The sequence below is a fragment of the Anomaloglossus baeobatrachus genome, chromosome 2 (genome assembly GCF_048569485.1).
Source record: "Anomaloglossus baeobatrachus isolate aAnoBae1 chromosome 2, aAnoBae1.hap1, whole genome shotgun sequence".
NCBI lineage: Eukaryota > Metazoa > Chordata > Amphibia > Anura > Aromobatidae > Anomaloglossus > Anomaloglossus baeobatrachus.
In genome coordinates, this window is record NC_134354.1 from 9,654,323 (window position 1) to 9,668,687 (window position 14,365).

At 45.7% G+C, this 14,365-nt stretch overlaps 1 protein-coding gene across 3 annotated transcripts in view; it reads right to left on the minus strand.

The window, feature by feature from the left end:
* Positions 1 to 2,772: 2,772 nt before the first annotated feature.
* LOC142280852 (uncharacterized) overlaps positions 2,773 to 14,365 on the minus strand; it is an 80,173-nt gene continuing 68,580 nt past the window's right edge. For 2 of the 3 annotated variants that reach the window (XM_075332785.1, XM_075332787.1), the window contains 2 exons: positions 13,172 to 13,256; positions 2,773 to 4,383 (listed from right to left, as the gene is read on the minus strand). In XM_075332785.1, coding sequence (XP_075188900.1) covers positions 4,289 to 4,383; positions 13,172 to 13,256 — 180 coding nt within the window. In that variant the 3' untranslated portion in view covers positions 2,773 to 4,288. The remainder of the gene's footprint in view (positions 4,384 to 13,171; positions 13,257 to 14,365) is intronic. The other variant, XM_075332786.1, reaches the window with a different exon arrangement.

Sequence of the window (14,365 nt, forward strand, 5' to 3'; positions counted from 1 at the left end):
TAGATGGCACTGTCACGGCCAAAATCCTCAACATTGGGCTTAAGAGAAATGTTGAACATATGCTGAGCTTCCTGAAACCCATCTCTCAAGCTTTAAATAAAATACAGAAAAATAGCTGTTTTATTGCGGATGCTGTTGAAATTTGGAAGGAACTGAGTGAACACTTAAAAACAGAACTACACATGGACAGAATTAAATTACAAGCAGTAAACAAACGAATGGGACAAGCACTGACTCCAGCTCATGTTTTGGCAAATATTGTCAATATCCAATATCAGGGTCAAAACCTAAGTGCTGAGGAAGAGGAGTTAGCTATGACATGGGTATCCAGCAATCATCCATCTTTAATGCCAACTATAATAAACTTCAGAGCTAAGGGGGAACCATTCAAGAAATATATGTTTGCTGAAGATATTTTAAGGAAGGTCACACCAGTAAACTGGTGGAAGTCACTTAAGCGCTTGGATTTAGAGACTGTTCAAGTAATGATTTCACTTTTAACAGCAGTAGCTTCTTCTGCAGGCGTTGAAAGAATATTCTCTTCCTTTGGACTCATTCATTCTAAATTGAGAAATCGGTTGGGACCCAATAAAGCAGGAAAGCTTGTTCTTCTTTTCCAAATTATGAATAGGAACAAAGAAGAAGATGATGATGATGATGAAGATGACGACAAGTGAGCTACAGAGGACAGCAGGGACAGTAGTATTTAAGTTTTTCATGTGTCGGCTGGGCTGACAGTCTAAGTTTCTTAAAATATATATATATTTTGTTTAGCCAAATTAGTTACAAACATGGATGTTTGTTTAAGCAAATAACTTATGCTGTAATGTTGTTATTGTTTCAGTTGAATAATTCTATTTAAATTGTTATTAAGGTCAGGATTATTTTTCTCCTTCCTAAGTACAACAGAACAGTGGTGTCCAAATATGAATGATTAACCCATTAAACTGGGGAGAAAAAAGTAATATAAAAAGTGATTCTAAAAGTCTTCATCTACTTGCATGTTAAAGTAGCAAGAACTAGTTTAGGTAGAAACTTTGATTTAAATCACTGATTTATCAAGCCTTACTGACTAGTGATTAAAATCGTGATTTAAATTGTGATTTATATCAGTTAGACTTAAATCAAATCCACCCTGAAACAAACTGTCTTCATGTCTGGCTGAATTTTAAGAAAGTTAACCCATGCTAGGCACTGAGAGTCCATGTCGTCACAGACATTATACAGGTATTTCTTATAGAACAATTTCATTACAAGTGTCCCTCAGAAATACGGGAATGGGTCAGAGAGCGCACACCATGCACCTTGTATAGAGCTGCTGCCCTGGATGATGAGGCCCTTACTATCCCACCTCAATGGAGGGGGCTTCTAGACAATAAGCCACAGCCTGCTCCTGCCCCCCGGCCCTCTCCAGTTATATCTGCCCCTTCAACCAGCCACAGGCAGAGGACAACCACGGCTGACAATCCTGGGCCCCAACAGTTCCGACCACGCCCTGGGGGGATCACAGAGAGGAGATGTTATGGGTGTGGACAACCTGGGCACCTGCAATCCAGTTGTCCCGCAAGGATTCGGAGGGAGCCCCATGCACCTCTATCTCATCCGGTGCATTTTCTACATTCCATCCCGCCTGATGAAGAGTTACCACCACCTCCACCGGAGTGTTCCGCTGACCCCTGCACCATAGATGCCCCTGTTGGAGTGTACCGCTGACCCCTGCACCATAGATGCCCCTGTTGGAGTGTACCGCTGACCCCTGCACCATAGATGCCCCTGTTGGAGTGTACCGCTGACCCTTACACCATAGATGCCCCTGTTGGAGTGTATGGCCTCCAGCCTTTGTCACCAGGTTCTCCTACTGCATTCTCCAGAATGCACATTGGAAAAAGCACGATGTAGAGGAGATGTTATCGATGTGGGCAGCCTGGGCATTTGCAAAAAACTTGCCCTGCTGGTCGATTGAGGAATGACCTTGCATCAAATCGTACTGCTGTAGAAGGGACTATCTACAGCTTCTTTATCCAATACAAGCATGGAAGCCAACACCGGAATGCTGATGGACTGTCCCGGCAAGAGAACCATAGACTATACACAGCTGTACAACATGGACTTAAGTGAGGTGGCCAGAGTGTAGACCTCATGGCATACTCACTTATTCAGAAGGAGGGAGAGGTTATGATGGTTGGATATGGGGGGAGGTGTAACATGTTGTGCAGATTCCTATTTTAAGCTTGGTTCACTGTCCATTATTTGTACTCCTTCTGTGTACATTGTATTGTTTGTAAGTAATCACCCCCTGTAGTACAAGGTTATAGCCTCTTGAGGCGCTTCCGTCCCTGGGCGTGGGAGGAGGTGGGCCACCTACTGTAAACTCTCTGCTTACCTGGGAGATTCAGTCAGTCTGTTTGAGAACTTCAGGAGTGAAGCAGGAAGATTGAACCTCTGGGAGAAACTGGCTTCTCAGAGAGACAGGGACATTTACGCCACTACTGGACAATTTTACCCTGTGTTTTGTGGATTATGTGATGGACCGTTTTGATTTGCTTGGAATAAATGCTCTTTGGATTGTACAGCCATCTCTCGCTCTGTTAATTGTGTGATATAGTTGTGACGGCGTCCTTCTCCCATATCACACAATCAACAGAGCGAGAAATGGCTGTAACCTTGCACTATAGGGGGTGATTACTTACAAACAATACAATGTACACAGAAGGAGTACAAATAATGGACAGTGAACCAAGCTTAAAATACGAATCTGTACAGCAAGCTACACCTTGTTCTTGTGCATTTTCTTTGGAGATTTTTCCCCACAGATTTGAATGGAAAATCCACAGAAAATAATAAATGCATGTAAGTTTAGTGCTTTTCAGCAGCGGAAACGCAATAAAAATCCACGTAAACCAAACAGAACGAAGTGGTTTTAATTTGGAAACTTCATGGAACTTTGATATAATTTAAAATATGATACAAAAAAAAGTGACAAAAAAAACCACAAGTAAAAAAAATAAATATATGCATTAAAACAATGAAAATAAGACAAGGAACCTAATTTACCTAATCCATGCATGAAATCTGCAGCATCACAACTCCCCAATCACGGGATCGGAGAAAAGTTTGAAAAGTAGAAAGTTTTGCCGGAATTTGCTCTTCTCGATTCAAATTGTCAGAAGCGCAGGGACTCGCAGCCATTAGGAGGCGGCTGCCATGTAAAGCAACACGTCAGCATGTGACAAATGGGTCTGCGGCCCTAAAGGCCAAAAGATGCCCCTTCATTAAGGGGTTAACGTGTGTGGCCACTTTATACAGATAATTCCTAAACTGTTGTTGAGGCAAATAAGTTGTGCAGCCCCCAATACTTTACCCCCCGCAGGGATCTAGTGCAGGGATCTAGTGCAGGGATCTAGTGCAGGCGAGAAAAGGAAAAGGAAATAATCAGATTTACTCCAGGACGAGGAACATTGTATTCTTTTACATCAAAACAATAAAAAAAAATAAAGAAAATCCCCCACGAGGATCTCAATATTCCATACATAATCACCGATTCGGCTCCTCATTCTCCCGGACATAGAAATGTTCCGTTTTTATATATATATCCCCACTATGAATAAAAAAATAGATTAAAAAGTTTACCAAAAACCTATTTGCCCCAAATACAAGTCTATGGGTGAGTGCGAATATCAGACTCCACATCTGATTGAAGTCAAATTTCTCAGGACTCAAAGATCGGAGAAGATGGAGAAATCTTGTTCTCTCTTCTCATCACGGCAAGACAATGATCGCACTTGTGCCGACACTCGGCTCACACTCTGATCGCACTTGTGCCGACACTCGGCTCACACTCTGATCGCACTTGTGCCGACACTCGGCTCACACTCTGATCGCACTTGTGCCGTCACGCGGCTCACACTCTGATCGCACTTGTGCCGACACTCGGCTCACACTCTGATCGCACTTGTGCCGACACGCGGCTCACACTCTGATCGCACTTGTGCCGTCACGCGGCTCACACTCTGATCGCACTTGTGCCGACACGCGGCTCACACTCTGATCGTACTTGTGCCGACACTCGGCTCACACTCTGATCGCACTGCGACGACCCTGGGCTCACACACTGATCGCACTGCGACAACCCTGGGCTCACACTCTGATCAGAGTTTGATCTGAGTGTCATTAGCATAATTGGCCTGAATGTCTCCCCTGTGAGAGTCTCCGCTTGTGTTATCCCGGCCTCTGTTACATCGGGGAAGTTCCCCATCTCTAATTCATCTCTCTGCGGAATTTCTTTATACTAGCGGTCCTTCCTAATTCTCCCCAATATTTGGCGGATCGTGATGAGGAGACTCCTCTTCTCTCTCGTCTTCTCTTCTTCTACTCCAGGACGATCTGTAAACAAATCATCAGTTACATGAGGTTTCTGTGTGATAAAGCTCCACAAGCAGGAAGGGCTGGCAAAGGGTTAATGTTCTTGGCCTATAGAGACTCCAGTAAGAATGGAATAGGACGGAAACAACCAGGAGAGAGGACAGAGATGGCAGAGGGTTGTGTTATGACAGGTTCAGGGACAGCACCTGACGGAGCCGCACCAACTACAGACATCACATCCAGCGGGAGGACAGTGTATGAGAATATAACACTAGGGGGCGCACCTGGTGCAATGTCTGTAGGGTCGCCCTCTGTTGGACTCATTCTCTTGCGATACATGGAGCGTGATGTAACAATTCACGTTACAGCACTGTCTGTGAGGAGCTAATCCATCCTCCCTACAGTCACTATACACAGATGTGATCAGTACAGTCTGTGAGGAGTTGATCCGTCCTCCCTACAGTCACTATACACAGATGTGATCAGTACAGTCTGTGAGGAGCTGATCCGTCCTCTCTACAATCACTATACACAGAAGTGATCAGTACTGTCTGTGAGGAGCTGATCCGTCCTCCCTACAATCACTATACACAGATGTGATCAGTACAGTCTGTGAGGAGTTGATCCGTCCTCCCTACAGTCACTATACACAGATGTGATCAGTACAGTCTGTGAGGAGCTGATCCGTCCTCTCTACAATCACTATACACAGAAGTGATCAGTACTGTCTGTGAGGAGCTGATCCGTCCTCCCTACAATCACTATACACAGATGTGATCAGTACAGTCTGTGAGGAGTTGATCCGTCCTCCCTACAGTCACTATACACAGAAGTGATCAGTACTGTCTGTGAGGAGCTAATCCATCCTCCCTACAGTCACTATACACAGATGTGATCAGTACAGTCTGTGAGGAGCTGATGTGTCCTCCCTACAATCACTATACACAGATGTGATCAGTACAGTCTGTGAGGAGCTGATCCGTCCTCCCTACAATCACTATACACAGATGTGATCAGTACAGTCTGTGAGGAGCTGATCCGTCCTCCCTACAGTCACTATACACAGATGTGATCAGTACAGTCTGTGAGGAGCTGATCCGTCCTCCCTACAGTCACTATACACAGATGTGATCAGTACAGTCTGTGAGGAGCTGATCCATCCTCCCTACAATCACTATACACAGATGAGATCAGTAGTCTGTGAGGAGATGATCCATCCTCCCTACAATCACTATACACAGATGTGATCAGTACAGTCTGTGAGGAGCTGATCCGTCCTCCCTACAATCACTATACACAGATGTGATCAGTACAGTCTGTGAGGAGCTGATCCGTCCTCCCTACAATCACTATACACAGATGTGATCAGTACAGTCTGTGAGGAGCTGATCTGTCCTCCCTACAATCACTATACACAGATGTGATCAGTACAGTCTGTGAGGAGCTGATCCGTCCTCCCTACAATCACTATACACAGATGTGATCAGTACCGTCTGTGAGGAGCTGATCCGTCCTCCCTACAATCACTATACACAGATGTGATCAGTACAGTCTGTGAGGAGCTGATCCGTCCTCCCTACAGTCACTATACACAGATGTGATCAGTACAGTCTGTGAGGAGCTGATCTGTCCTCCCTACAATCACTATACACAGATGTGATCAGTACAGTCTGTGAGGAGCTGATCTGTCCTCCCTACAATCACTATACACAGATGTGATCAGTACAGTCTGTGAGGAGCTGATCTGTCCTCCCTACAATCACTATACACAGATGTGATCAGTACAGTCTGTGAGGAGCTGATCCGTCCTCCCTACAATCACTATACACAGATGTGATCAGTACAGTCTGTGAGGAGCTAATCCATCCTCCCTACAGTCACTATACACAGATGTGATCAGTACAGTCTGTGAGGAGTTGATCCGTCCTCCCTACAGTCACTATACACAGATGTGATCAGTACAGTCTGTGAGGAGCTGATCTGTCCTCCCTACAATCACTATACACAGATGTGATCAGTACAGTCTGTGAGGAGCTGATCTGTCCTCCCCACAGTCACTATACACAGATGTGATCAGTACTGTCTGTGAGGAGCTGATCCGTCCTCCCTACAGTCACTATACACAGATGTGATCAGTACCTGTGTGAGGAGCTGATCTGTCCTCCCCACAGTCACTATACACAGATGTGATCAGTACAGTCTGTGAGGAGCTGATCCGTCCTCCCTACAATCACTATACACAGATGTGATCAGTACAGTCTGTGAGGAGCTAATCCATCCTCCCTACAGTCACTATACACAGATGTGATCAGTACAGTCTGTGAGGAGTTGATCCGTCCTCCCTACAGTCACTATACACAGATGTGATCAGTACAGTCTGTGAGGAGCTGATCCGTCCTCCCTACAGTCACTATACACAGATGTGATCAGTACAGTCTGTGAGGAGCTGATCCATCCTCCCTACAATCACTATACACAGATGTGATCAGTACAGTCTGTGAGGAGCTGATCTGTCCTCCCTACAATCACTATACACAGATGTGATCAGTACAGTCTGTGAGGAGTTGATCCGTCCTCCCTACAATCACTATACACAGATGTGATCAGTACAGTCTGTGAGGAGTTGATCCATCCTCCCTACAATCACTATACACAGATGTGATCAGTACAGTCTGTGAGGAGCCGATCCGTCCTCCCTACAATCACTATACACAGATGTGATCAGTACAGTCTGTGGAGCTGATCTGTCCTCCCTACAGTCACTATACACAGATGTGATCAGTACAGTCTGTGAGGAGCTGATCTGTCCTCCCTACAATCACTATACACAGATGTGATCAGTACAGTCTGTGAGGAGCTGATCCGTCCTCCCTACAATCACTATACACAGATGTGATCAGTACCGTCTGTGAGGAGCTGATCCGTCCTCCCTACAATCACTATACACAGATGTGATCAGTACAGTCTGTGAGGAGCTGATCCGTCCTCCCTACAGTCACTATACACAGATGTGATCAGTACAGTCTGTGAGGAGCTGATCTGTCCTCCCTACAATCACTATACACAGATGTGATCAGTACAGTCTGTCAGGAGCTGATCTGTCCTCCCTACAATCACTATACACAGATGTGATCAGTACAGTCTGTGAGGAGCTGATCTGTCCTCCCTACAATCACTATACACAGATGTGATCAGTACAGTCTGTGAGGAGCTGATCCGTCCTCCCTACAATCACTATACACAGATGTGATCAGTACAGTCTGTGAGGAGCTGATCCGTCCTCCCTACAATCACTATACACAGATGTGATCAGTACAGTCTGTGAGGAGCTGATCCGTCCTTCCTACAATCACTATACACAGATGTGATCAGTACAGTCTGTGAGGAGCTGATCCGTCCTCTCTACAGTCACTATACACAGATGTGATCAGTACAGTCTGTGAGGAGCTGATCCATCCTCTCTACAGTCACTATACACAGATGTGATCAGTACCATCTGTGAGGAGCTGATCCGTCCTCTCTACAATCACTATACGCAGAAGTGATCAGTACAGTCTGTGAGGAGCTGATCCGTCCTCCCTATAATCACTATACACAGATGTGATCAGTACAGTCTGTGAGAAGCTGATCCGTCCTCCCTATAATCACTATACACAGATGTGATCAGTACAGTCTGTGAGAAGCTGATCCATCCTTCCTACAATCACTATACACAGATGTGATCAGTACAGTCTGTGAGGAGCTGATCCGTCCTCTCTACAGTCACTATACACAGATGTGATCAGTACCATCTGTGAGGAGCTGATCCGTCCTCTCTACAATCACTATACACAGAAGTGATCAGTACAGTCTGTGAGGACCTGATCTGTCCTCCCTACAATCCCTATACACAGATGTTATCAGTACAGTCTGTGAGGAGCTGATCTGTCCTCCCTATAATCACTATACACAGATGTGATCAGTACAGTCTGTGAGGAGCTGATCCATCCTCCCTACAATCACTATACACAGATGTGATCAGTACAGTCTGTGAGGAGCTGATCCGTCCTCCCTACAATCCCTATACACAGATGTGATCAGTACCGTCTGTGAGGAGTTGATCCGTCCTCCCTACAATCACTATACACAGATGTGATCAGTACCGTCTGTGAGGAGCTGATCTGTCCTCCCTACAATCACTATTCACAGATGTGATCAGTACTGTCTGTGAGGAGTTGATCCGTCCTCCCTACAGTCACTATACACAGATGTGATCAGTACAGTCTGTGAGGAGTTGATCCGTCCTCCCTACAATCACTATTCACAGATGTGATCAGTACCGTCTATGAGGAGCTGATCCGTCCTCCCTACAATCACTATACACAGATGTGATCAGTACAGTCTGTGAGGAGTTGATCCGTCCTCCCTACAATCACTATTCACAGATGTGATCAGTACCGTCTATGAGGAGCTGATCCGTCCTCCCTACAATCACTATACACAGATGTGATCAGTACAGTCTGTGAGGAGCCGATCCGTCCTCCCTACAATCATTATTCACAGATGTGATTAGTACAGTCTGTGAGGAGCTGATCCATCCTCCCTACAATCACTATACACAGATGTGATCAGTACCATCTGTGAGGAGCTGATCTGTCCTCCCTACAATCTTTATACACAGATGTGATCAGTATAGTCTGTGAGGAGCTGATCCATCCTCCCTACAATCACTATACACAGATGTGATCAGTACAGTCTGTGAGGAGCTGATCTTTCCTCCCTACAATCACTATTCACAGATGTGATCAGTACTGTCTGTGAGGAGCTGATCCGTCCTCCCTACAGTCACTATACACAGATGTGATCAGTACCGTCTGTGAGGAGCTGATCCGTCCTCCCTACAGTCAGTATACACAGATGTGATCAATACAGTCTGTGAGAAGCTGATCCGTCCTCCCTACAATCACTATTCACAGATGTGATCAGTACCATGTGTGAGGAGCTGCTCTTTCCTCCCTACAATCACTATTCACAGATGTGATCAGTACCATGTGTGAGGAGCTTCTCTTTCCTCCCTACAATCACTATACACAGATGTGATCAGTACAGTCTGTGAGGAGCTGATGTGTCCTCCCTACAATCACTATACACAGATGTGACAATTACCCATCTGTGAGGAGCTGATCTGTCCTCCCTACAATCACTATACACAGATGTGATCAGTACCAGCCTGTGAGGAGCTGATCCGTCCTCCCTACAGTCACTATACACCACAGAAGTGATCAGTACCATCTGTGAGGAGCTGATCCGTCCTCTCTACAATCACTATACACAGAAGTGATCAGTACAGTCTGTGAGGAGCTGATCCGTCCTCCCTATAATCACTATACACAGATGTGATCAGTACAGTCTGTGAGAAGCTGATCCGTCCTCCCTACAATCACTACACACAGATGTGATCAGTACCATCTGTGAGGAGCTGATCTGTCCTCCCTACAATCACTATACACAGAAGTGATCAGTACAGTCTGTGAGAAGCTGATCCGTCCTCCCTACAATCACTATACACAGATGTGATCAGTACAGTCTGTGAGGAGCTGATCCGTCCTCCTTACAATCACTATACACAGATGTGATCAGTACAGTCTGTGAGAAGCTGATCCGTCCTCCCTATAATCACTATACACAGATGTGATCAGTACAGTCTGTGAGAAGCTGATCCGTCCTTCCTACAATCACTATACACAGATGTGATCAGTACAGTCTGTGAGGAGCTGATCCATCCTCCCTACAATCACTATACACAGATGTGATCAGTACAGTCTGTGGGGAGCTGATCCATCCTCCCTACAATCACTATACACAGAAGTGATCAGTACAGTCTGTGAGGAGCTGATCCATCCTCCCTACAGTCACTATACACAGATGTGATCAGTACCATCTGTGAGGAGCTGATCCGTCCTCTCTACAATCACTATACACAGAAGTGATCAGTACAGTCTGTGAGGACCTGATCTGTCCTCCCTACAATCCCTATACACAGATGTGATCCGTACAGTCTGTGAGGAGTTGATCCGTCCTCCCTACAATCACTATACACAGATGTGATCAGTACCGTCTGTGAGGAGTTGATCCGTCCTCCCTACAATCACTATACACAGATGTGATCAGTACCGTCTGTGAGGAGCTGATCTGTCCTCCCTACAATCACTATTCACAGATGTGATCAGTACCGTCTGTGAGGAGCTGATCCGTCCTCCCTACAGTCAGTATACACAGATGTGATCAGTACAGTCTGTGAGAAGCTGATCCGTCCTCCCTACAATCACTATTCACAGATGTGATCAGTACAGTCTGTGAGGAGCTGATCCGTCCTCCCTACAATCACTATGCACAGATGTGATCAGTACCATGTGTGAGGAGCTGCTCTTTCCTTCCTACAATCACTATTCACAGATGTGATCAGTACCATGTGTGAGGAGCTGCTCTTTCCTCCCTACAATCACTATTCACAGATGTGATCAGTACCATGTGTGAGGAGCTGCTCTTTCCTTCCTACAATCACTATTCACAGATGTGATCAGTACCATGTGTGAGGAGCTTCTCTTTCCTCCCTACAATCACTATACACAGATGTGATCAGTACAGTCTGTGAGGAGCTGATCCGTCCTTCCTAGAATCACTATACACAGATGTGATCAGTACAGTCTGTGAGGAGCTGATCCGTCCTCCCTACAGTCACTATACACAGATGTGATCAGTACAGTCTGTGAGGAGCTGATCCGTCCTCCCTACAATCACTATACACAGATATGATCAGTACAGTCTGTGAGGAGCTGATGTGTCCTCCCTACAATCACTATACACAGATGTGATCAGTACAGTCTGTGAGGAGCTGATCCGTCCTTCCTAGAATCACTATACACAGATGTGATCAGTACAGTCTGTGAGGAGCTGATCCGTCCTCCCTACAATCACTATACACAGATATGATCAGTACAGTCTGTGAGGAGCTGATGTGTCCTCCCTACAATCACTATACACAGATGTGATCAGTACAGTCTGTGAGGAGTTGATCCGTCCTCCCTACAATCACTATACACAGATGTGATCAGTACAGTCTGTGAGGAGCCGATCCGTCCTCCCTACAATCACTATACACAGATGTGATCAGTACAGTCTGTGAGGAGCTGATCTGTCCTCCCTACAATCACTATACACAGATGTGATCAGTACAGTCTGTGAGGAGCTGATCCGTCCTCTCTACAATCACTATACACAGATGTGATCAGTACAGTCTGTGAGGAGCTGATCCGTCCTCCCTACAATCACTATTCACAGATGTGATCAGTACCGTCTGTGAGGAGCTGATCTGTCCTCCCTACAATCACTATACACAGATGTGATCAGTACCGTCTGTGAGGAGCTGATCTGTCCTCCCTACAATCACTATTCACAGATGTGATCAGTACCGTATGTGAGGAGCTGATCCGTCCTCCCTACAATCACTATACACAGATGTGATCAGTACCATGTGTGAGGAGCTGCTCTTTCCTCCCTACAGTCACTATACACAGATGTGATCAGTACCATGTGTGAGGAGCTGCTCTTTCCTCCCTACAGTCACTATACACAGATGTGATCAGTACCATGTGTGAGGAGCTGCTCTTTCCTCCCTACAGTCACTATACACAGATGTGATCAGTACCATGTGTGAGGAGCTGCTCTTTCCTTCCTACAATCACTATACACAGATGTGATCAGTACCATGTGTGAGGAGCTGCTCTTTCCTTCCTACAATCACTATTCACAGATGTGATCAGTACCATGTGTGAGGAGCTGCTCTTTCCTTCCTACAATCACTATTCACAGATGTGATCAGTACCATGTGTGAGGAGCTTCTCTTTCCTCCCTACAATCACTATACACAGATGTGATCAGTACCGTCTGTGAGGAGCTGAATCATCCTCCCTACAATCACTATACACAGATGTGATCAGTACAGTCTGTGAGGAGCTGATGTGTCCTCCCTACAATCACTATACACAGATGTGATCAGTACCGTCTGTGAGGAGCTGAATCATCCTCCCTACAATCACTATACACAGATGTGATCAGTACCGTCTGTGAGGAGCTGAATCATCCTCCCTACAATCACTATACACAGATGTGATCAGTACAGTCTGTGAGGAGCTGATGTGTCCTCCCTACAATCACTATACACAGATGTGATCAGTACAGTCTGTGAGGAGCTGATCCGTCCTCCCTACAGTCACTATACACAGATGTGATCAGTACAGTCTGTGAGGAGCTGATCCGTCCTCCCTACAATCACTATACACAGATGTGATCAGTACAGTCTGTGAGGAGCTGATCCGTCCTCCCTACAATCACTATACACAGATGTGATCAGTACAGTCTGTGAGGAGCTGATCCGTCCTCCCTACAGTCAGTATACACAGATGTGATCAGTACAGTCTGTGAGGAGCTGATCCGTCCTTCCTAGAATCACTATACACAGATGTGATCAGTACAGTCTGTGAGGAGCTGATCCGTCCTCCCTACAGTCACTATACACAGATGTGATCAGTACAGTCTGTGAGGAGCTGATCCGTCCTCCCTACAATCACTATACACAGATATGATCAGTACAGTCTGTGAGGAGCTGATCCGTCCTCCCTACAATCACTATACACAGATGTGATCAGTACAGTCTGTGAGGAGCTGATCCGTCCTCCCTACAATCACTATACACAGATGTGACAATTACCCATCTGTGAGGAGCTGATCTGTCCTCCCTACAATCACTATACACAGATGTGACAATTACCCATCTGTGAGGAGCTGATCTGTCCTCTTGTTTCTTCTGTGCGTCTCTCCATATCCTCGGTCTCTGGCTTCTTACAACACAGGCACTATAAGACAAGACACAGGTCGCATCGGTCACCTCCTCGTCTCTTATCTCGTCATTATTGATCCCTCCCATTACCGGCCTCTACGTTTCCACAACGGCCCAATATACAGATCCAGATCTTCATGGAAATAATCAGCAGTCATTGCTGACCCTCTCCCAGTTTTTACTCCTTTTTTTAAACAACTTTGTTTACAAACTGAACAACCACAATGAAATGAATAGGTCAACGGACGGTGGGGTAGCACTGATCTCACGTTATATCTTTTTGAGGGGGATGTACAGAATTTGGGGTTTCCTTTACCATTTGTTAGTATTTTGGTGCAGAGCAAATAAAGCAAAATATAAATTTATTTCATTTAAAGTTCAATTTTTTTTATATATATACGTGGTATAGATGATACTTCACAGGATGGTTGTAGATGACATTTTGAGGAACATGGAGACTTTTCGTTTTCTATTAAGACATTTATAATAATCTGGTCTCCGTCTTGGGCTGAATGAGTATAATGGACCGAACGGGGCCGGAAATGCTTCATCTGTTCCCCAAAATACAAGAAACTAATCTGCGCTGTGCATCGTACAGATCCTGAGCCTTGCAGACTACAACCACCACTGCGGTCACTGGTCTGTACAGCACAAAATGCAGACTAACGAGAGGACAATGGATGATGTGTAGTGACCGACATCAGGGAGGTCAGGGCTGGATGATGGGTGATGTGTAATGACTGGCATCAGGGAGATCAGGGCTGGATGATGGGTGATGTGTAGAGACCGACATTAGGGAGGTCAGGGCTGGATGATGGGTGATGTGTAGTGACCAGCATCAGGGAGGTCAGGGCTGGATGATGGGTGATGTGTAGTGACCGGCATCAGGGAGGTCAGTTCTGGATGATGAGTGATGTGTAGTGAACAACATCAAGGATTTTAGTGGTGGATGATGAGTGATGTGTAGTGACCAGCATCAGGGAGGCCAGTGCTGGATAATGTGTAGTGATGACATCAGGGAGGTCAAGGCTGGATGATGGGTGATGTGTAGTGACTGGCGTCAGGGAGGTCAGGGCTGGATGATGGGTGATGTGTAGTGACTGGCATCAGGGAGATCAGGGCTGG